The sequence below is a fragment of the Cydia pomonella genome, chromosome 7 (genome assembly GCF_033807575.1).
Source record: "Cydia pomonella isolate Wapato2018A chromosome 7, ilCydPomo1, whole genome shotgun sequence".
Taxonomy (NCBI): Eukaryota; Metazoa; Arthropoda; class Insecta; order Lepidoptera; family Tortricidae; genus Cydia; species Cydia pomonella.
The window spans coordinates 13,323,131-13,346,771 of record NC_084709.1 but is presented as its reverse complement, the minus strand read 5'-3'; the positions used below and the strand labels follow the sequence as shown (position 1 = coordinate 13,346,771).

Here is a 23,641-nt window from a genome sequence, read left to right as displayed (position 1 = left end):
TGAAACTGTAGAAGGTTTCAGAATAGTTATAAAATAGAGCAGAGTTTGAATGATAATTTCTTTCTCTATCATCAGTTATGTTAGCAGTTTTATAATGATCCCAAAGATAATAAATTCTTTAATTTGCTTTAATATCAGTTTAGATATAACTTGATAGATAATGACCTTAGCATTACATCCATTTTGATGTGTTTCCTTTTACATATACATACATATAAATTAGGTGTTATTTTTTGAAATAAAAGTGAATACCATTCAAAGCTTTTTATATGCCTTGTTATATCATTCTAAGCATGCTTTTATTTTGTGTGAATTAGGTTCAGTAACTTGGTGGAACGAGAGGAGCAGCGCGGTCGACTGGCCGAGGTGCAGAAAGCGTTCAACTCGCTAGCGTTAGAAGCGCACGCTGACGGCGCTGACGTCACCGACCTTCTGCGCAGTCCTGTCGAGATCCAATGCGAATTAGCTTTAGGTAAGTAGTATGTTACTATTTTTGATCGCATTTTACGATTACTTTCTTTTTGTTAAAAATACCTAATTAAAAATAACATTTAAATGACAATGATTATCCGCTACTCCAGGCACGCACGGCCAATGTGCTCAGTGCTCAGCGAGAGCTTCAGAGAAAAAACTGAACTCACTGCACCTTAAACACCTTTTGTAGTTACGTCACTGCGTTGAATCTTAGAAAACTCAGAATATTTTTTCATTCTTAATTAGGTATCGGTACCCAACTCTTAATATTGACATGTTTTCACGGATGCTAACACACACTAAATTTATGAAAATATATTTTGCTCTAGTATAAAATTGAAAATCATAAAAAACATTGCTGTGACTCCTAATGACATGATAAATATTGACCTGAGTTGAGTAATCAACTTGTGTAATACAAATATTTTATTACATGCAGTGAGCTGACAAACATAATTTTCTTTGAACTACGTACTTAATATTCACGGTACCAAAGAATGCTGTGAAATTATGGTCTATTAATTCAACAATAATACGAGTAGGTATCCTTCAGTTTTATGGGGTAATAGTAAAACTTTAGTGAAACTGGAAATTGCGCCTTTTATTATCTTCTAGCGTAGAAAAATGAAACGACCAATAAATTCCTCGCTTGTTAGCATAAGGTAGTTACCATAACTTTGACCTATTAAAAGTTTTCTAACGCGTTTCCTTCGCGTCAACACTTAATTCTCTTCCAATATCCAAGTATACCTTTTGTCGTACAATTTCCTCGCGAAAATTTTCTAATTATCCTTTTTAGATGAGTTGCAAATTTTTCAAATGATATTAAAAGATGTGACGTTTACAGGGAAAAAAATACGATATTGTTAGTCGTTGTTGGAATTAATTTCTAATTGTATTGTTATGGCAGAAACACCTTATTGACTTTGGACATGTATCTTTATGATGGCTTTTTCGATAATACCTAATCGACATACCTATAGGAACCAGGTATGTCCTTAAACTACGTCCAAAAGAGATGTAATGGGCACTGTTAATTTCATTTCGATTTGGTGGTGGAGCACAGCACAGCGGATGTCATTTCAGATCTCTAGCAGAGCTCAACTGGGGAAGTACCTCCACCTTACAGAAAACCGCAGCCAAATAACACTAGACCCTACACTCACTCATAGTGCTGTATTCCAGCCGGTGAGTAAGGTTGCCAGAGCTCAACAACGGTACGGAGTGTTAGGATCGGCAACGTGCATGTAGCACCTCTGGAGTTGCAAGCGGCCATAGGCTACGGAGACTGCTTACCATCAGGCGAGTCGTATGCTTGTTTGCCGCCGAAGTAGTATACAAAAAAAACAACATCATATTTGTAAATATTCTGTTGAAATAACATTAGGTGGTTTGGTATTTCTTTTTTTGCGCCACCATTTCTGTATATATAGGTAAGTAATGGGGCTAACAATGCAATGATATCTGATAAGGTGCCGTAGGTTCAAAGAGCGGAGTTTTTGAAAAATCGTACCGCTTTTTTAGATCATAATACGGTTGTAACGGTTGCCAAATATAATATGGTAGGAATCTTGAGGATCCCGATAAAAAAAAATCACGAACATAGGTCTAAAACATACTAAAAACTTTGTAAAAATTTATGCACAAAAGTTAAAATACGAAAATTACTTCTAAAAATCCGCAATTTTAATTTTGAGGGAACTCATCGATTACTATTTTTTGTTAAAACAAATAAAAATCAATGAAATCCGCGGTCCCGAACACACGCATCCATCTCGCTCACGCTTACGCTCAGTGAGCGTGAGAGAAAAACACGAACCTACTGGGCCTTACTTAAAGTGAGGATAAAGTCTTAGTCAACATCAAATTAATGACAGGAATATAATTGACAGCAATGTGGTTTCGAATTGTGACAGCAATTTTTGTGCCTCCAAGTGTACCTTTCAGTTTTAAATCTTCATTTTCTTTTACGAACTGTCTAAACGATTTGCCACTATGGAATTTGTATGAAATACTAGCAAATGACATCACGGTCAACTTACCTACTTTTTATAGTTCTATACGATTACAAAATGGAAATTGTGTCTAAAATAAACTTCCGTCTACGTATTTCTATTAATTGTTAGGTGCTTTGTTTCATGCATGGTGTAAAATAATTTATTTTACAGTACATATGGTGCTACTTTCCCGCACACGTGCGGGAATGAGCACTTTCCGTGCATGTGTCTAATCCTTAAAGAGCCATATGTACTGTAAAACGTTGTAAGATACACGTGCGCATAGGTAATTCGGTCGTGTTTTAATTTATCACCACTCGTTGCTAATTTCCTACTTTCTGCACTTGTATCATAAATAACTATTAAATACAGTCCACATCCCTATACCGACCTATGAAAGGAATAAGTAGCGATCGGTATAAAAATCGGTATTAAAATGCAGCTGCATTATAGGTTTATTATGTGATAAATGAACAAGCTTTACCCCCGTAGTACCTACTTATTTTTAATGAAGGGGGGGGGGGGGGGGGGGGGGAAACAGGTAGGTAATGTCCGTTGGGTCAGAGGTAATAGTTAGGGAGGCGAATAGGGGAATTTTCGGTAATACTCGAGCGTGGCAGTTTAAGATATGAGAGATACCTTAGACCTAATAGAACAACCTTGTAAAGTATTTAGCTCTATCAGATTAGTAAAAAAAAATCGATAGTCTGAAATACTCGAGCGCGTCAGATTAAGATATTGGGGGTTGATTTTAGTGTTTTAAGACTAAATTTAACTAATCTGACGATAAGTCCTTGACGCCGCCCAGTTATAGGGTCGCGAACTTGTAAAAAAAAAACGTTAATCCGGCATTCTCGAGCGCGATTTTTATTTTTTTTATTTTGAAGAATATAATCTAAAACTTACTAAAAATACAAAATCTGCCGGTTTCCGCATGACCGGAAGTGTGGAGGAGCCATTTCATCTTCCGAAAAACGCGTTGCGGCATATAAGTCGCGAACGATACATTTTCCAAAAAAAAAGTTTAAATAAACAAAAAAGGTAATTTTATTTTACACAAAAAAGGTCTCTTTACATTTTTGTCCAATGTTAAAACGTTTTGACTTGAAGCATCATAAAACCTCAAACTCCCGGTTTTTTGAGTATATCTCGAAAACTGAGTGTGTTAAAAAAAATTGATATGAAATAACGATGATTAAATTATGTGACTTTTATTATATGTCAAAAAAAATTTTTTTCTAAAGCTTCTCGACAATTTTCGAATACGAATAAATGAATACGAATACGAATGAATGACGATAAGGACTACCACATCAGCGGTCCTCAGCAAATCCGATTAGTAGACTTTGCGAAGGACTTGAAAAATATCAAGTTCAAAGAAGCTCTAGTCAAGTTTTTCATTGATCATTGGAATAGTCAAGAGATGGCCGTTATTATTCGCAACAAAACAATCTATTTGAACCACAATTTGTGCTACGTCTTCAAAGTCGTCTATGGAATAGTGCAGAGAACAATCGATGATAAGCTCTCATGCTCAAGTCACGAAGAAGCCGACACGAAGACAGTTTTCCTTGCCTGTCAATTGCCACAAGGTTCTACAACAATCATTCGAACATCAGACACAGATATTCTGGTCATTGTGTTGGCCAATGTGGAGCATTTGAACGAATCGGTTAGAGCGTGGATGGATCTCGGAGTCGGTAATGCACGTCGCTATATAGATGTTTCAGCACTGTCAGTTCAGTTAGGCTCAATGCTTTCACGCGCACTGCCTGCTTTCCACGCTTTAACAGGATGCGATTTTAATCCAGCATTGTATAAACGAGGCAAAAAGAGACCTTTTGATATTTTGAGAAAATCTGAGATCTTTCAAAAAGCGCTCGCTGATGTAGGGTCCGATCGTTGTGATATCCAAACAATATTACATCTACATTTACGTTGGTTGCCTATCGCTTTATTGTCATTCTTAAAATCCCCGTTTTATCAAGGAGAAAGAAAGGAAAAAAAAGAAACCAAAAACCTTTTTCGGTCAGATTAAGAGAACCCACCTACATTTTTGTCAGATTAAGAAAATATGCTTTCAGGATACCGAGATAAACCTCCCCTATGAAAATCTGACGCGCTCGAGTATTTCAAAAAAAACCCTTTTTTTTTTCATTTTCAAAAATTCATCATAACTTATCGTCACGCCGAAATCGTCAGTTTTTTTAAAGGGAGCTTCCTTGGGGCCTACTTAACACCCCTTCCGAAAATCTGACGCGCTCGAGTAATTTTTTTTTTTTTGCATTTTTGACTACTTTATATTCCTACCCCCACCACGCAAACCGGCAGATTAGTATACCGTTGTTATCAGAGGCACTTGGGGCATACGTAGTATGAATATCTGACGCGCTCGAGAATGCCCAAGTAACTGTTTTTTTTAACATTTTTGAAAAACCGTACACGCCATACCCACCGCTAAAATGGTTTTTACCATAAGAGCTTTTCTTTTCGAAATTATTTTATCTTTCGATTTTGATAGGTCTCGACGGCGCCGTTGAATTACGCCATTTAGCTACCTCGCCTCCCTAACTATAATAAAAAAAGCATATGAAATTCATAGTGCAAGCTAAATGGAATTTTAGATAATATAAATACATAACTATAATTTTTATATTTCCTAAACAATTAATTTGATGAGTAAGTAAAGTAATATGCGTAGTGATTATCCAAAAACAAGTATTATAATTATCCTTAAATTTGTCCTTATACATAAAATTGTGGTCGTTAAAAACATTTACAATCTTTTTGAGCACATTAACATTGTCGGGTCGTGCCTCCCCATGGCTGTGCCGTAAAAAGTGCATAAAATTTCGATCTAATATCACTAAACATTTTGTGGCATCATCGCCCAACAACCCCAAGTACCCTTCATTTGTAGTAAAAATTTAAATCGTTCTTTCATGATTGTTTTTATTGGAATATCAGAAAGTACGGATATATAGGGAAATTTAGGGGCATTAAAGGTGTGAGTTATTCATGGTTCCTAATTTTTTAAGCTTATATCCCCGAAAATTTGTTATTAGCCATAGATAACATGCATTGCGTCGCTTAGCTAACAATATCGCGTAAGTCAAAAATTGGCCATGACAATTGGTCGCCAATTGTGTATGTAATGCAGTTTTTGTCTCTCCATAAGTAAGCAAATCTGACTTTCACGGTATTCGCCTTTTACCTGGTTGCTTTACGAGATAAGGTAAGTTTGAAGCATCTAATTAAGGCAGGTAAGGCTGAAAGAGATCGTTCATTTTAAATCGCTTTAGAAAAAAAAAACAGGGTTCGTAGCCAACGTGACTATCGTTAACGCTCCGTAGCGAACGAAACGCAACTGTCACCGTCGCAGTAATAGGGAAGAGTGATAGAGAAAGTGTTGACTACGATACGCTACGGAGCGTTAACGATTGGCACGTTGGCTACGCGGCCAGGTGCCACTAAATCTATCTATATATCTATCTATCTACATAATTCAACTACATTACGGGTAACCCATGTTATCGGCTACGACGTAGCGCGTAGTGCTACGACCGCCAGGCCAATTCTAACGTACTTACACTGACATCAATTTAAGTCCTGGTCCGTACATGTATTGGCGCGAACAAGACTCGCGATAACTAAATTACATCATTCCGATATCATTCTGGTGCCAGTGTACGACTGTACGTTCGAATTGGCGTATATTTTAAGGCCTTAGGGACAGTCGTCAAATTGCGCCGTATATAGAAAGATTTGAATGCAATATTACAATAAGTATAAACGTAGATCCTTCACGTGCACACCATGAGTATTCACTTGCAGTGCCAACTTGTGTGGTTGTGGTGAGAAGTTTGAGCGAAGTGTCGGGTCTCGGCTCGGTTCCTAAAAGTCTTAGTTTTAGAGCTATGTGCGGCGCTAATGTAGTACAAGTTTATTGGAATACGTTGCCAAATAAGCGCTCACATTATTTTCAGTTGTTTCAGTACTTCTAAATTATTAAACGAATTATATTTTTCGCAGACCTTCTATCAACCGGGAACCATCCTAAGGGCGTAATAGCAGTCTTCAGAGACTGCCCGGTACTTGAGGCGGATGACTCGAAGATCGCAGTTCTAGCGCATTCTAGATTAAAAGCCCTAAAAAGAAAATTAGAAGATACTTTACCTGAGAATCATATCATTAGACTTGAGTAAGTGACTTTTTAATTTGATATTATTTATAAGTATTAGGCGAACTGAGACACTATTTTTCCAAAACTCTTGATAGGTACATACTTGGAATTAGCTACCTATATGGTATTTAATAGTCGCTGTTAGATCACGGAAACATATAATAGATATCTGACTATTAGAGTACAAATCAGAATCTTATTAAAAAACAGATATCTCTTTGATACTTTAGTTCTGGAAAATGTAGCCACTTACATCCAATCCATAAGTCTAAGCAGCGTTATACTACAACGAGGCCCCTATTGCTAGGGCAAGAGCGGTTGTCAGGTCAGATGGCTGTGATAACATATGTTGTTTATTATAGGTCGTCATCAGCAGAGTCGTCCCGGACGGACGCTGCATCCGATAACGAGGAGAGACTGGCGCCGCTGCGGGAGGCGGTGCAAGCGTGCGTGAGCGCGCTACTCGACGACAGCCTCAGCACCGAGCCCGACCAGGGCAAGGGAAGGAAAAAGACTGTCCAGGTAAAATATCCCCCAATAGCACACCGATATTGTACTATTCAGGCATTCAAGGCTTTACACACTTTTTCTATAGCAAAATTTTGGTAGTCACGAGAACCTTCGAATTTTTTTGCTTCTAATTGTAAGCACCGAATAGTATCAGTTATAGAAGTCAGAGGAAACTAATCACGCAAAATACATTATTAATTACTATCTTCGCCGCATTGGTGCATTAATTTTGTTACATTCGCCTATCCAACTCAGTTTAACTCTAATTGAATAAAGAATTTATTGCCGCCAAACGTAAACAAATTGGTAAAGTTCGGGTCAAACTCAATCAAGTCAATTTGAAGTTCTTTGGAAGGCCGTCGATATAATTTATCAATAAGTTCAGTACGTCCCGTCCCTTTTGTTTCAGGAAGTTTTCTTGGAACACATCACTCATCTTAGAATATGTATAGAACATAGACGTCAGTATAAGGTAAATGTTAAGCAAATCGAGGATGCAGCGAAGAGTATACTAAGCAACGCAAAAGAAAACTACGAAAACCGGACGCGACACCCTCCAGTGTTAATATATGGGCCGGACGCCTCTGGAAAAAGTACTTTATTGACACATTTGTATTATAAATGTGAGGAAGTTTTTCCCAAGCCTGTTCTAAGGATAATAAGGTTTTCGGCTTCCACTCCGAGATCGGCCTACAATTTGGAACTTTTGAGAGTTATGTGCCAACAGATATCTATTATCTTGAACATTCCGGAAGGCTACTTGCCAAAAGACGCCAGTTTTGATCCTTTATATATTAATAATTGGTTTCAAAGTTTATTGAGGAGATGCGAGGACATGGAAAATGAAATTTTGTTTATATTTATCGATAACGTGCATAGAGTAAATCCGCTGGAGTGTGACATAGTGACAGGGTTGTCATGGTTACCGATGTCTTTACCTCGTAACGTATTCCTGGTGTGCACGAGCGCAGTCCCGCTCGAGCAGCTGCAGTTGACACCTGCGCAGAAGGAGAAATTCAAGGTGCAGCAGTGCTACCATCTCCTCGATGCCATCGCCGAAACACCAGAGAACAACAGCTACGGAGACTACATCGACAGTGCCTTTGATAAATTAGAAGCTGTATTCGGATCTAAAGCCTTTAGTAAATTAGCAGGTATACAATCTAGTCTACACTGTACTCATACTCGTATCCCTAATTTGTTTTATAGGAATTAATTCTGGTCGTGATTTTAGGTTATATAACTTGTTCGGAGTTCGGCCTCACGGAACTTGAGTTGCTGGAACTTCTCATGCCAACGAGTAACAGCGACGCGGTTATTACTCTGAAGGATGCCAACTTTAACTTTTCTACTTTATGTGTCGCCAAATATATGATGAGTAAGTGACAATCTGACGTTAACTTTCCTAAGAAGCTTTGAAATATCCTGTATCTTCTACATTAAAAGTTTTGGGATACTGTATCAGTTTATGAAATATTTAACAAAGATACTTTGAAGTGAAAAGATGTAAATATTGTACTCGTATATATATAATTTACTGACCTTTCATTTTGCAGCTTTGGCATAGCATGGTTCATTTAAATTTAACTAGTAGTTGAGCATAAATTTGCAAGCGGCATCTGTTCCAATTAGTGGATTTAGGTATTCCGCGACTCACTTGTGCCGCAATATTCGTACTGATAAATTAATTTAGAGGGGAGGAAATTTCGGAAACAAATCTTTTCGCTCTCGCACAAAATCTTATCCCTACCTATGTTATAGAAAACAAAACATGAATGTAGTTTATTGACGAGTTAATGTCATTTTATTACCGAGGTTAGAAATTAAGTTGTATATTTATATGTACTTTATAAGTGTTACCAGGCCTATGAACTCTCCGCGCGAGCTGGAATTTATGCCTACGAAATTCGTCCCGTCTACGGTACAAAAGTCAGCCAGTTGGTTGCCACGCGCGCTCACGGACGTACGTCACCGCGCGCTCTTATTGTGCGAGGGAAATGTCTTCGTCACGAATAAATAACACGGCTTCTGTTACAAATTCTTGCTAAGTTTATTGCGCGATTCATAAAACGGCGTTAACACTGCGGTTACTGCAGGGACATATGACCTTTTAAAATGTTTTGTCGGAATGAAAATCATAAACGAAATATTTGCAGATTGCAACTTAACTTGCTTATACCTATAGTTATTTTACACTATGCTGTTATGTGAAAATCCCTAACGGCAAGTTTAAGTGTTAATTTAATCAGTAGATTTCGAGGCCGATTTTGACATGAATTAAATATTACCTATATTTGTACTTAAAGTAGGTAGGCATCATCGATATACCTACTGTCCCAAAGCACTAGCCTACACTAAAACCAGCTTTTTCGCTTCATTAGTAGGTATTAGGTAAAGCGGAACCTGCCAGCCAAGTGTGATACAAATCAGATATAGATTTTATTTTTATATCACTCCGCTGTTTAAATAGGTAATTACCTACTTCTTTGTAAAATCATTTCTAAGCGTAAGCAACCCTAGCGTTGTGCAGCTGCGCGCGGTGCGGGGAGCGGCGCGTTGAAGGTCATTCTATTGTATTTTTGTGTAGGTTTCAACACGAGGAACCCGCAAGATTTTAACCACGTACTTTTGAGGCCAAAAGAAGGAAAAAATGTTATATGAGTTTCAGTAAATTTCGCCAAAAATGTTTTTTTTTTTTTTCAAATTTTGAACGTATTTGTACATAAAAAGTTTATGTTATGGTAAAACTGGCACTGAAATATTTTTTTACGACTTTTTTTTTGTAAAAACTAGTTCTTGCAAAGGTTACTTGTCACTTTTTGACATCTATCAATAAGGATATTTAGACTACGCCCCATAATGGCATCATCGCGATCAAAAAGCGTTTTGCACTAAGTTACGATAAGATGTTTTTTTTTTACATTGGTATTTACTCTGAAACTAGGCGAAATCCAGAAAAGTTTATATGACATTTTAGTCTCTAAATGTGATCAGTAATACACTGTCAAAATCTTTCGGTTTCCTCATGTAGCACCGTGTATAATCTGTAGTATTACCACGATATGATTGCCTACCTGAAGATTTGCCCGTCCATTCAAATAAGGTAGCTGTAAATATCAACCATTACACATGTAGCGTAATTTCCCCACCACGTAATAACATTACTTATAGGTAGTAAAGTATATTAGTTATATTGAAATCTATAGGCCTATTCGAACCTACACTGAAATCAGAATGATATTTACAATCTCATTTAGTTATCGTGCATTTCGCTCATCCTTGTCCGCACGATAACTAAATTACATTATTTAGATATCATTTTGATCTCAGTGTACGTGTTTCAAATTGGCCTGCTAGTTTGAATTTGTATTTTATTGCGCAAGGACACGATACGGGTAATAAATTAAATGACTTTTCGAATATTATATTTATTTGGTTGTTGTTCGTAATTGTCCATTACTCATACTAGTGGGCCAGTACCGATTAGGTAACATAAAGTATAAATAATATTATATTTATAATTTAAATAATTAGATAGTGTCACTTTTCAATCCAATTTCTTTCTCAGAGCCTCTCATAGCAGAGAACGTAGTATCGGGTAGAAGCACGTGGCGCTGGCGTGCCGCGGCGGCGGGAGCGCGCGCGCGCAGGCGCTACGTGCGCGTGCAGAGCGCGCTCAGAGATGCGCACTCCGACCTAGCGGCGCTGCACTTTGCAAATTTCCTGCAGGATCCCGACGACACGGATACTTCGGAAACACAAGAGCCAGGTAAGCTGCTTCTTAACTCTGTATAAAATTAGTGGTGACTCGGGTCGTCGTGTACCAACCTACCAATACCAAACTAAATTATATGGTAACCATAAATCCTAAGGGGATCGTACTATGCCTTCTTTTTAGTCGGAATCTTGTGAATCAAGTTACATTCATTATACACCGGTCGGTGGATAACTACTGTTGTTATTAATTGTGTGCTTCCATAATTACAAAGGTACGTTAAGCTGTTAATCCCGGTGGTAGGTAGCCCACTCCAATTAAAAATGGATTAAGGCTGGGTGGAAAATTATTAAAAAGTTTCGTTATATTTTAGATTTCTCCCTTTGCGTTTAGCCCTGAATTTTAAATGTTATAATAAAACATAAAAATAAATAACATACTTACACTTCATAATTTACCTTCTCATTCCCTTTGCTCCCAGACAAAAAATGCAGCTCAAATTTTAAATGTCGTTTCAACATCCTTAACTAAAGCTCCTTTGACTCACATGATACTCGAGCAGGAGACTGGCAGTCGAGAAAATCCGATATCGGTAAATTGTTCTTCATTTTTGCAACGCAATTGCAAATCGAATTAGCTGCTCGAGATAGCGTTCCAGCGTTTCAAGCTCAACTTTCCAAACTACGTACGTATTACATGTCTTGATAAATTTATGCAGCCACATGTTCTTTAGCCGCTGAAATGTTTCACGTAAAATAACGTGTTTTAGTATTAAGTTCAGTTCATAAATTATGAAATTATAAGGTACCTACTTAACTCTGTATAAACAGGGGACCGATTTTTGAATTTCGAGTGATCTCGATTTCGTCACTCAAAAATCTGTGGAAAACGGCGAAATCCTATTTTTGAAATATGTACAAGCGATAGAAATTGGGAAGCGATAGAATCTAGTGGTATTGACCACTTTTTTCAATTATATTAGTAGAATTTAATTGCCTATATAGAAGTGGAAATAGAATTGAACGAAATACACCCCATCCAGCCCTGGGGACCTGGTCCTCATCAGGGGTCCCCAGGGCTGGAATTTGTATTTTTATGAAAATATTTCTGATTTCGTACTTCACTTGGACACGATGTTTTTGATAGCGAATATAGCATTTTTCAAACAGCATGGGTACGGTGACACATGTCACTAAGCAATTAAAGAGTTGTGACAGTGCAACTTTAAAACGATTTTTTACGATTCTCGATTCAATCTGCAGAGGGCAAATAACCGATTCTATTGGTGCTGATCAATATTTTTAATTATACATATCTTCGCGATTGGACGCGACTGAACCGATTTGACATGTTGGCGGAATCGATTCGATCGATTAGTAGAGTGAAAATCTATTGCAATTGAATTTCGTTTTACATAATGAAATTAATGAAATTCAACGATATACATTTTAATCTCGTTCTTTGGACTTTTAGTATAATATTGTTACTTAAAAAATTTTTTAATGTATAACTAGCCTTATGTTTTGAACCTATTTGTCATGTATAACTAGGCTTAGAATTTATAGCTTATGATTCATTTTTTTTGTGGGTTGTTTTGTTTTGCACATTGTTATTGTGATAGAGGTAAATATATATTTTCTCAAACATGCAATAAAATATTGATATTATATTCCTTAAACAGGTAACAGTTTAACAGAGATAAATCTTGAATTGTGACATTGGGACGTATGAGGTTATAGTTAACTCGCAAAGTCGCAAAATACTCCCAACCCGATATAAACTACACAGATACAAGCAAAAGGGCGAACCGTCGTGACTTAGCAAATAAAAGTTTTTTTGAAAAACTCATTAATGGCTCCACCGATCGTGTTCAAAATAATTTCTGATTTTTTTTATGGTTCAAAAGTTAGAGTGAGCGGGGGGGGGTCACAATATTTATGACTTAACCTTAATGATATTTTTAAAGACCTATGGAATGATGTGCCACATGTTTATTTTACTGGAAAAATACTTTTTTCTCAAACATGCAATGAAATATTGATGTTATATTCCTTAAAATAGGCTGCGAAGTATGACGTTTCAGGTGCGGCTGGGACAAGAGGTCGTTAATGGAATTTCATACAAATATTGCAGGCCTAGGCTGGCAAAGTCCTTTTTTTAATTTCAATTCCACAAAGTTATGGCACAGGCATCATGACATTCTGCCACTATGCGTATTGCGCGAAAACCAAAACAAATGCCCACAGCTTCTCAGAACTCGTGTTTTTAGCATGTTTTAAGAACTGGCAGAAACTAAAAAGTTCAACATTGTGGGCATCGTACTCCATGCTTAAGGCCACAATGCAGGTGAAGCATAATATAAACATAATACAAATATAAATGTATGAAGTATCTATTTTTTATTAAAACCGAGTTAAAATATAGCGAAATAGTAATATACACACGTTAGTTTTAGTTTTTGTCTTGTTTACTTATAATTTCTTTAAAAATAAAATTTTGATTTTTTTGTGTTTATTTCATTGCATGTTTGAGAAAAGCACTAAACATACCTCGGCAGAAAATATGGGGTTGCCCGCCTCAGACCTATCCGTCCTCGCTTCGCTCGGCCGTCTATGTCTTCGGCCGGCAACCCCTTTCGTCCCGGCGGCCTCTGTAGTAATGTACTATTTTTCCTCAGTCACCCGTTGACCACGAAAGCTGTCAAGATTTCGAAACGTCGGGATGTATTTTAAATTCAATATAATCCGTTTCCATATTTTTATTTCATGAGTAGGTAACGATCGTGTTAAACTGAAGACAATATTATAAAACGAATGTATTAGAAAAAGTTTTACAAAACTTAGTTTATCTCTAGTTTTTAAATCCATTTTATAAATTTGGTGACGTAATATTTTGGAAATATATGAAATAAATGTTTTTTAAATATCCATTATGATAGATGTGATCAGTTAGTGCTTCTACCTATGTACCTGTGCCCAGGTATGTGTTCCATTAACTGCTAAGAGAGACACCACACTAACGTCTTTTGAGCATCGGCGTATAGTCAGCGCTATGTTTTCCTGCTTGTTTTAATTATATTGTTCTGTTATGACCTTGTAAATATGGAATGAATACGTGTAATTTAGTAATTTTGCATGCCAGCTGCTGGTGAAATGTGTGTTTCCCTAATATATTGACCATCTTTTGTACCATGTTTCAATCAAAATAAATGATTTATTTATGATTTATGCTATGGAATATGGTGTCGCTCCGCAGTTGCGCCAACGTTGCGTCGAGGAGCAGCCATAGAGTTGATTAGACGTCGACGCTCGTGAGACGCTAGTGAGACGTCTATCTAATATAACTCATTCATCCTACTTGTGTTAGGTTGCGCAGACGACGATGATGCGCTGCTGGACTCGACGCCATTCCACTCGGGCAGTCGGACGGCGGCCGCGTTCACGCAACGCCACGTCGAGGAATCTTGGTTGCATCTGCTGCTAGCCGGCGACTTCTCAAAGCTGAAGGATCTTACTGTCTGCAATTTCGACTTCTTGCTGGCTGCGGTAACTGTCTTAAAGAAATACATAATTTAACGGTCAGCTGTATAAAGGGCTGTTCTCTAAAAAATCTTTGAGAAATTTAAACTATCTACCTATAATAGTTTTATAGATAGAGCCTGCTGACAGACAAATGACGGACGGATTGCGTTAGCTTTGTAATATCAGATTGGCACCCTTTGAGTACGGAATCCTAAAAAGCATCTACAAAAAGCAAGAATTAATATTTTTGTAGCTGTCATTCCTGTGTCTAGGCATCAATTAGACTTAAACATAAAGACAAAGAGCTTGGTAAGGCGAGACTCTCTAGAAGCAAGTCAGAGATATCACACCTTTGAAGTAAATTTCATTATGCTATTCAAAGCTTGGTTTTGCGACACTATTGCCAATCTGCTCGTAAATTGCCAACGGTGACCCCCAAAGGTCTCTCTCGGTGGTACTCAATACGTTAAAGAAAGAAACGTATCAGTTTTAGGACCAGTTGCACTAACCACAGTTAACAGACTGGAGCAGAGATCTATGAAACTTCAGTTTGGTGCAACCGACCCTTAATGTGTAAAACATAATCTCTCCTTACGCAGGTACAAACGGTGACGGTGTCCTATCTCCGATGCATTCTGGAACACGTTCGCTGCTACATCCTTGACCGGGACGTAGAGCTCGTCTACGGCGCGGTCAAAAAATCAAGCGACATACTTACTCGCGATCCCATGCAGTTAGGAGCCCAGGTACCTAAACTCTTGCCTAACCTTTTTTTTATTTTATAAAATAAATAATTACTGATAGCAACCTATTTAAATTAAAGGTAAACAAACATTCTGATTCATCCTGCTTAGGCGTGACATGTGATGACGTCAGTATTGTTACGTTCTGCATTTGTGATGACATTTCATACAAGGAAAATTCACGAGGTTGACGTGACATATATATCTGTCTCGCTTGTCTGGCGTGACTGAAGAAAATGTCGTCATTGACTTATACTCGTATATATTATATTAGCCCCGATGCTAATCTCGTCTAGTCAGAACATTTTTGAGGTTCTACCATTAGTACAAAAAAATATGTTATAGTTAAAAAATACAAATGTAGTTTAATTTTAAATTCAAATGCTTTACTATAACTAAACCCAAGAAATACCATTTGTGCTAAAAGAACAAAATTACGATTTTTTTTATTTTTTCATGTAGGAATATAACAAATGTATTACCAAGGAAAGCTTTGTTTGTGGAGCCCATACATGCAGACGTGCTATAGGAGAAGACGAAGGTTTTTGTATAACGTTTAATAATTGTTAATTTTTCAGCAATAAAAGTCTCATGCAATTTTCTCGGCCAGCTTTCTGGGCACCCTACCAAGCGACCAGGATTTAAAGCAGATGTTTTATTTATAATTTTCTAATTTAAGTATTTTATTATATTTTATTAACTGTGATTTATTAGTAAAATAAAGTTAAAGAAAATACATATTTAAATAGTACATTGCTACATAGACCGGAAAAAAATTAAAATTTATTTGTATTTCGTTTTGAATGAGTGCATTCATATATGTTTATATTTGCAATATAGTTAAGTGTTATATGTAGCGAAAAGCACCTGTTAAGATATAATTGTAGTCATCCCTCGTGTCGAAAATGAACAGTTTGTTTCTTTATCAATTATCATCTATCCGCCCGCAAATCAAAACATGCCAAGACTAAAGCGATTTTCATTCGGCAAAATATAAATTCAAAATACAATGGAACAGGAGCTCTAAAGTTTAAAACAAAAACATGAATATGAAGTTATGTCTTCATACAACATATGGATAAAAAGCATTAAAAATATTAATATTGTCATCTACTCGTAGGTCGATCCCAATGCATTCGTATAAAAACAAGTTAATTACCCAATGTCCTAAAACTAGCTCCGAATAGGTATTCAAATAATGTTTGAGGTTCCATAACAAGGTCTGTATCATATTTGTTTTTGTTGACCCTGGGAATTGCAAGTTAAAGTAATGTATAAATAACAATCTTTATATCATTCCCTTACAATGAGTATTCCTGTTTTAATGGTTATGATTATGACCGTTTCTCCCTATAGTTCGTTTTTTTAGCATTAGAAATAAGGTAAACGGTTTTGACGTGTCTTTTTATTGAAAAACACTTCTGGAAAATAAGTTAGGGCAAATATGTAACAATAATAAATCATATCTGATCATTTACAATCTTTTGCTTTCATAAGTAATCGTTACTGATTTTTAAAATGCGTTCTTTAATGAAAACACATGTCAAGATTGTTAACCGTTATTCACGTGTCCACGAGACAATTCCAAAAATTTCAATGTAATTTTCCCAGTAATTCTGTATCCTGCATCTTGTATATAGAAAGTTGCCATTCAAAAGTTATGATTCTTGGCCCCAACCCTCCTTATTCCGTACCTCTTGAAACACGTAAATCTAATTTACCGAGAAATAAACTCTTAATTAACTTCCATACAAACTCAAATATCAATCAGCATAGAAAGGGTTGACGTTAACAAAGACATTAATTCCATCAAAATGGGCTTGCTGAAGGGAAAACTTTTGGAGCTGTCAAAATTAGGTTTTAGGAAAGCCGCCGGCTATAACAAAATATTAATAATAGCTTTATGAAGTTAATTTCTAATAACCCCGTACCTTCAATGAAATTTTTATAAGAGCAAATCAAACAGATCACTTTGTACGAAAGGTTTCAGCCGCTGTTTTCAATACTCACGAGGTATCTGAAAGTGGTATGGTTGAGAAAATTAGGCTTGCTATTTCAAGCTCGGGATATCGATTTTTTCGCCTGTAGGAATTTATTTTTTATTACATCTGGCTGACCCAGCGAAAACTCGTGAAAACGATACTGATTGCTCATTTTAAAAGTTTCGGCGTATTACTACGTGTGCGGGAAACCCGAAAAAACTGTAAAAAAATATGATTTCCCTAAATTAATCCCGATGATGAACATTTTTCAACCTTAGAAATGAAGCCCTTATATTCATTTCATAGAAATCGTTTGATTTGCTTCCGAGAAACTATTAACTAAATATACTTACCATTTTTTTATTTAATAATAGGAAAGGGTAGAAAAATAACACTGTGTAGTATAATTAATTAAGCATAACTTATCTCAATAATTTAACTTTTCACACAAGCTAGGCAAAATTAAATCTTGTTTGAATGCCACAAGTGCATTGACTTGCGAAAGTTTAACCCAAAGTTTTTATGTTTGTAGCTTTAAAGATCTCTTTTTTTAAATGTACACCTACTTTTATTTTGTCACGTAAAAGGTACATAAATAAACTTAATTTATGTGCACATTGTGTACGCTCGCGCTCAGATATCAGACGCTACTTTATTTCAGTCAAGGAAAACAAACATCTTTTCTAAAGCTCGGTGGAGTGTAAAAAGAACTTTCTTTACAACACTTTATTCATACCAAGCTGTATATCATTTCCAATTTCGCGTGAAAAGGAGGGAATAAATGCAGTATATGTTCAGTATTAATGTTTTAGAATACGATTTATATATACAATACAATTTTCATGTTTAAATCTAAACACGACACGATTTTTATTAATTAACGCAGATAGAACAATAGTTGTTCCAACATTTATTAATATAAAACACAAAGCGATAAATACCTAAGGACTATATAAAATATCTTATACGAACTGACTTGTTAGCCTGTTTGTCGACCAAGCCGGAGTAACGCTGATGAATTAATTTAGGACTGACCATGGACTGACTAATCTTTTTCGGCAAACAGATGATGTCTGTATAAAATTGATTACAAAGTGAAACATAAATTATATAAACCAGGAACTGATAGGTATTTCATTTGTTTGTTCAGATCATAGCCTGGTTACGACCGGCGGTGGCGCGGCGAGGCGTGCTAGCGACGCTCGTCACCGCTGCGATGGCATGGTGCGACGGCTATGACAAGCCGCTGCTCGTCCCACTCAACGGATGGTAAGGACACTTTTAACATTCGTCACTATATACTGTACCCGTTTAACTATTTCTATCTTACATATATAATATAATGAAACTTGTATGGATTAAAGATAAATAAACTAATGTTGACTATTTCATTGGAATGGAATTTATATATTTATTTATTTGTGATGACACGTAACAAGAAAGATACGCAAGAGTTCAGTCTCCTTGTGATTGTTGAGAAATGTAACGTCAAATTATAAACGTAAGTACAAATAAATACCTAATTCAAAGCGTACGCGATCCCAGCTAGATATTTACGTGAAAATAATGTGCGAGAATTGTAAAGGAGAGCATATTTATAAATTGACGATACCGGTTGGTTTTATTTTATTATTTTTAAGGAGATTGATAATAGTATTTTATGCAACAGTTGTATAAGAAGGGTCAAAAAAGGCGAGTGGCGTGAGTTACAATGTGAGCCGGAGCCGAAGGCGTAGGCGAACATTGTAAAGGAATACGCCACGAGCATTTTTTGACCTACTTATACAACGTTGCATACAATATTTTTCCTACGAGTCAACAAAAATAAATCTTAATTTAGGTAAACAAAGCAAAACTATATAGCCAAGCAAGACGCGCGAGCATACCTTGTTACGCGCCCAGCCCGCCCCGGGCCGCGGCCGGCCGGTCAGCGACACCTCGTAACTCATGGCGCCCTGGTACTTGCTACTTGCTAAATTAAATGTTTGGACAGTTTTTTCTCAATTTTGGCCACCGTAGCCTACGGAGACTAACAAACAACGCTAAGCGGTCTTCGTAGTCTATGGGTGTTGCTATATTACGGGTGTGACATGCGTGTTTCTGACTTATGAAGTAATTATTTTTACTATGCATCCAAATGAATATTTTTAAGTTGGCAGCAATGCACTTAGTTTAAAACTGTATTCGTTTTGGTTTTGTTAGGTTGGTAGCCATTAATCGCAGTAACGTTATAGCGATTAAAAGCACAAGAGCTTTTATGAGGAATAGACAATATAGACTTTTCTTGAAACCTTTTATGTATGTTCTTATATTCGTGTTAATGAATGCATAAATGACAGGTAACAGTAGAGGAGTAGGAAAAGATAGATAAAGCAACTAAATTTACATCTAATGGCTATTTTGTACCTTTGTGCAGATATTTAGATACATAAATATTATAGGACATTATTACACAAATTGACTAAGTCCCACAGTAAGCTCAATAAGGCTTGTGTTGAGGGTACTTATACAACGATATATATAATATATAAATACTTAAATACATAGAAAACACTCATGACTCAGGAACAAATATCCATGCTCATCACACAAATACATGCCCTTACCAGGATTTGAACCCGGGACCATCAGCTTCGTAGGCAGGGTCACTACCCACTAGGCCAAACCGGTCGTGAAATGAATTTTCTTTTAACTTTAGATACAGTTCTTTTCAACTTTCGACAGTTTTAAAACTTCGTTTTGTAAGTTCAGTCATTAAAGTTGTTGTTTTGCAATATCTTCCAAGAATACTAGCGCTATTATTAAACCTGCGCCAGTCGTCTATATGTCTATCCTAGTTTTAGAAAACACTCTTTTGAACCTTCATATGTAGCCATTGGCGTCGTAGGAGACGTGTTCAAAACAAATAGCGATAATGAAAGAGAAATTGCGTGGCTTACGATAAACGGGTTTCATCTCTGAATTACGTGTAAGAAAATTTAAGTTTCGCTCGTTCGATGTTTTCACAGCGACGACGCAATTGTTATAATTGGACTAACGTGCGTAAAGGTTTGATATAAGCATACCTCTGTGTAATTCCACGTACCGTTTTATTCAATTAGCTGCCAGGAGCACAACGCCCCGGGCCCCGATACACAACACACCGTAAACGGGTTACCCTGTATTGTGTGCCTAGGAAATGCAATCACAGCTTCACGGATGTGTTTTACGTTCGTTTGGGATAAACTCGCTTTTGGAATTGGTTTTAGGTTACGACTCGGTTACGAGAAATTCATGACTTAACCGGTTCTTCAGGATTGTAACGGATTTCTCGCGCTTTGCGAGTAAAGGTTGATACGCAACGCTACATCGTACAATTAATGAAAAAAAAAAAATGTGTCATTATAAAATTGTTATTAAGTAGATTATAATTTATAAGACTTTCAAGATAGGTCCTAGGATCTTTTGAAAGATCTTTCTTTCCGCTACCAGGAGCTGACTATCCTCTTTTTGTGTTAGTGTCCGGGCCTCACAACTATAATAAGAATAATTATTATAAGAATAAGAAGCATTTAAAAATTTGTATGAAATTTGTTTTTCGCTCCTGATTATTACAATAATCAAAAAATCTAAAAAAGTCACACGCGGGCATGGCTATGGTTAATATACATAAACATATGTAAACATACTTTCCATAATGTTAATATCCAGAGAGGAAAATTGGGACTACGTTTGTATGGAGAAGCGGCCGTCGGCGCCGTCCCTTTTCCTCTCAATAGAAGGTAAAGGTTACAGTATCAGTAACACACTTATGTCCGTCAATTATGTGCAATAATTGACGGACATAAGTGTATCTTTGTATACCTACGTGGAAAATAAAAAAAATGAAAAAAAATTGAACATAATTAAGACGAGAATTTAAAGCAGATAAAATTCCGCGTAGAATAACAATAATGTTATCCGTTATGCTGTCGTAAATCCAGTTTCATACGTTTGGTTAATACCGTACAACGTTGTTGTACTATGTTCGCAAATGTCTTCTATCGTCCATAAATTTATCGCAAGCATTATGTAAGATACAAAAAGCAATGAGGAATAAAAGGATAACAATCACAGAAAACGGGCGAGATTGCGTACACAGAATTTAGTGTTCATTAGCCGGCCGTATCCCCGTTTACTGATCGTTGTGTTTATCTACCCCATTCACTTCCCGACGATATATTATTGCGAAGTTTCGAGACCCTGCACCGCTGGGACCCGACAAATGTTATCTCTAATGAGTAAATCCGAGAAATGTGCCAACTAATTTGGCTTTCGTATCTCTTCACTTCATCCCTTGTGATGTTAAACCAACTGTTATAATTAGCAAAAAATAAGTTATACGTTAATTATTACCTGATTTTATCAGTGCACCTGGCTTGAATACGTATTCGATCTTATGCTCATACTTAGAGCATTCAGTTTTTATTTCAAATCGACCTCCAGTTTAGTACATTACGAAAGATTTCACTACTAAGCAGGAAAATGCTGTTGCTACGAGTTACAACGTAGCACACATCTCTACTTTTTTTAATTAACTCATTTAGTGCTAAGCCGCGGTCGTTGTGCTACGTCCGTGAGTCTGTCTCTATAGTATGGCTGTAGCGAATATGCTTCGTAGAGGTTTAATTAATGAACCATTTAGTACATATGTGACCGCGGCCGGCAAAATGTCCCACTTTGTCGCTATAAAAATACAAGCAAAAACGACAAAGTGGGACGTTTTGCCGGCCGCAGTCAGAATCTGCTTCTTGCATTAATTTTATCATTTTGCATTAAATAATCCCTTTAAAGTTATTCAGTGACGACAAATGATATTATACAAACTTTACGCATTATCCGCCACTATTGTCTGCTTTTTCTATTAAAAAGTTATCATTTCACGTTGCGGTCAGGCTCCAACCGCCGATAGCGTCGACGGTGCGTGTGGTGTCTGTGGGAGCGACGAGCCCCGGCTCGGGCGCGCGTCTGCTGCAACTAGCACCTTCCGGACAACATCTGGTGCTGGCGCCTGCTGCCGGCGACCCACAGCTGTGGCACGTCATGTCCAACTCTAAAGTACATACGTTTAAAGGTTAGTTTCGCTTGTACGATATTGTGTAAAGGTAAATAGTGAAGTGTACTGTGCGAATTTGATTTGTTGAGACGTAACTGTGCGATATTCGTTTCTGGATCCTGAGAGAATGTTAAATTCAGAATTAAATGTAGCTAGCTACTTACAAATGATATACTTTTACGAATTATATACGCTTAGAAATCCAGTCTACACAAAAAAAATCGACTTTATACCATATTCCAATTAGAAATTGACAGTTTTCATAATTACAAATTTGTGTCTAAATATATTTATTTCAATCCAATTTTGAAGTAATCACGTAGCATAAGGATGCATATGCAATTTCATTATTGCTCGACTAAACCAGATTAATATGGAGTGTTTTCAATCATAATAGTCAACACTGCATGCGGTAAGTGTTTACTTAGATACACCGAATTTCATCGTTGTTTGTTTTCAAAGATATAACGTATGATATTGCGTTCATATTACATAATTATAATATAATAATAATAAGTCCATTGCTATCGGGTTCTTTTAACCACCCACATGCCAATATACTGTAGTTGGTAAGGTTTTGATCCAGTATCACAAATAATAACAAAGAATATTGTTCTATCTATTATCCTATAAAATGTTATGTTAGCAATCACCTGCGCGTAGGTAGATCGATAGGCATTTTATGTGTGAGCTCGATTGACGTTTAACGACCGTGCCCTTATAACCCCGCTATCACTTATTTACTAACCCGGAGATAATAAAACTGATTCTTTATGAAGGGTTTACGATATTTTTCCTATCTGCTGATTACATTTGTGTGGCCAGCTAAAGTTTAATTAAATAAATGAGCTTACATCTCACAATAATTATCAGGACAGGTATACCGGGGAACTGCTATAATTATTGGCCCCTCCATAAGTAATTGGCTACTCTTAACAAGTCAGAAAGAAACAAGGCAATTTAGGTAAGTCTTATTGTTAAGAGTGGCCAATTACTACGGAGTGGCCTATTGGCCTAGTAGCACAATCGGAATAGAACGAACCTCGAAATTTCTGGGACAGTCCTGAAATTTGGTATGTATGTAAATAAAAGGCCTCATAAAAATGTGACCTTCTCCAGGATGGTACACATTTTCCAAGATGGCTGTGATTCCCCGAGGTCCCCAAATGTCAAATGGTGTGAACATGAAAAGGGGCCTTCAATTTACATACATACCTAATTTTAGGACTGGCTCAGAGGTTTTTTCTATTCCGATTGTGCTATAGTGGCTGCTACAATCACCCTTCCTATTCTGTAGTAATTTGATGTGTTTTAAAGGCATTCATAGGCGGGTTTTTTTGTACTACGTCGGTAGCAAATAAGCATACGCCTGATGGTAAGCAGTATCCGTTGCCTATGTACGCCTGCAAATCCAGAGGAGTTACATGCGCGTTGCCGACCCC

General features: G+C 36.8%; 1 protein-coding gene across 4 annotated transcripts in view; it reads left to right on the top strand.

Moving 5' to 3' along the window:
* The window catches only part of LOC133519875 (protein qui-1), a 136,858-nt gene that overhangs the window by 84,226 nt on the left and 28,991 nt on the right, over positions 1-23,641 (top strand). For all 4 annotated transcript variants that reach the window (XM_061854044.1, XM_061854043.1, XM_061854046.1 and 1 more), the window contains 10 exons: positions 318-472; positions 6,504-6,672; positions 7,017-7,176; positions 7,574-8,318; positions 8,399-8,542; positions 10,733-10,933; positions 14,246-14,424; positions 15,000-15,146; positions 18,276-18,394; positions 22,039-22,217. In XM_061854044.1, the coding sequence (XP_061710028.1) occupies positions 318-472; positions 6,504-6,672; positions 7,017-7,176; positions 7,574-8,318; positions 8,399-8,542; positions 10,733-10,933; positions 14,246-14,424; positions 15,000-15,146; positions 18,276-18,394; positions 22,039-22,217 (2,198 nt within the window). The remainder of the gene's footprint in view (positions 1-317; positions 473-6,503; positions 6,673-7,016; positions 7,177-7,573; positions 8,319-8,398; positions 8,543-10,732; positions 10,934-14,245; positions 14,425-14,999; positions 15,147-18,275; positions 18,395-22,038; positions 22,218-23,641) is intronic.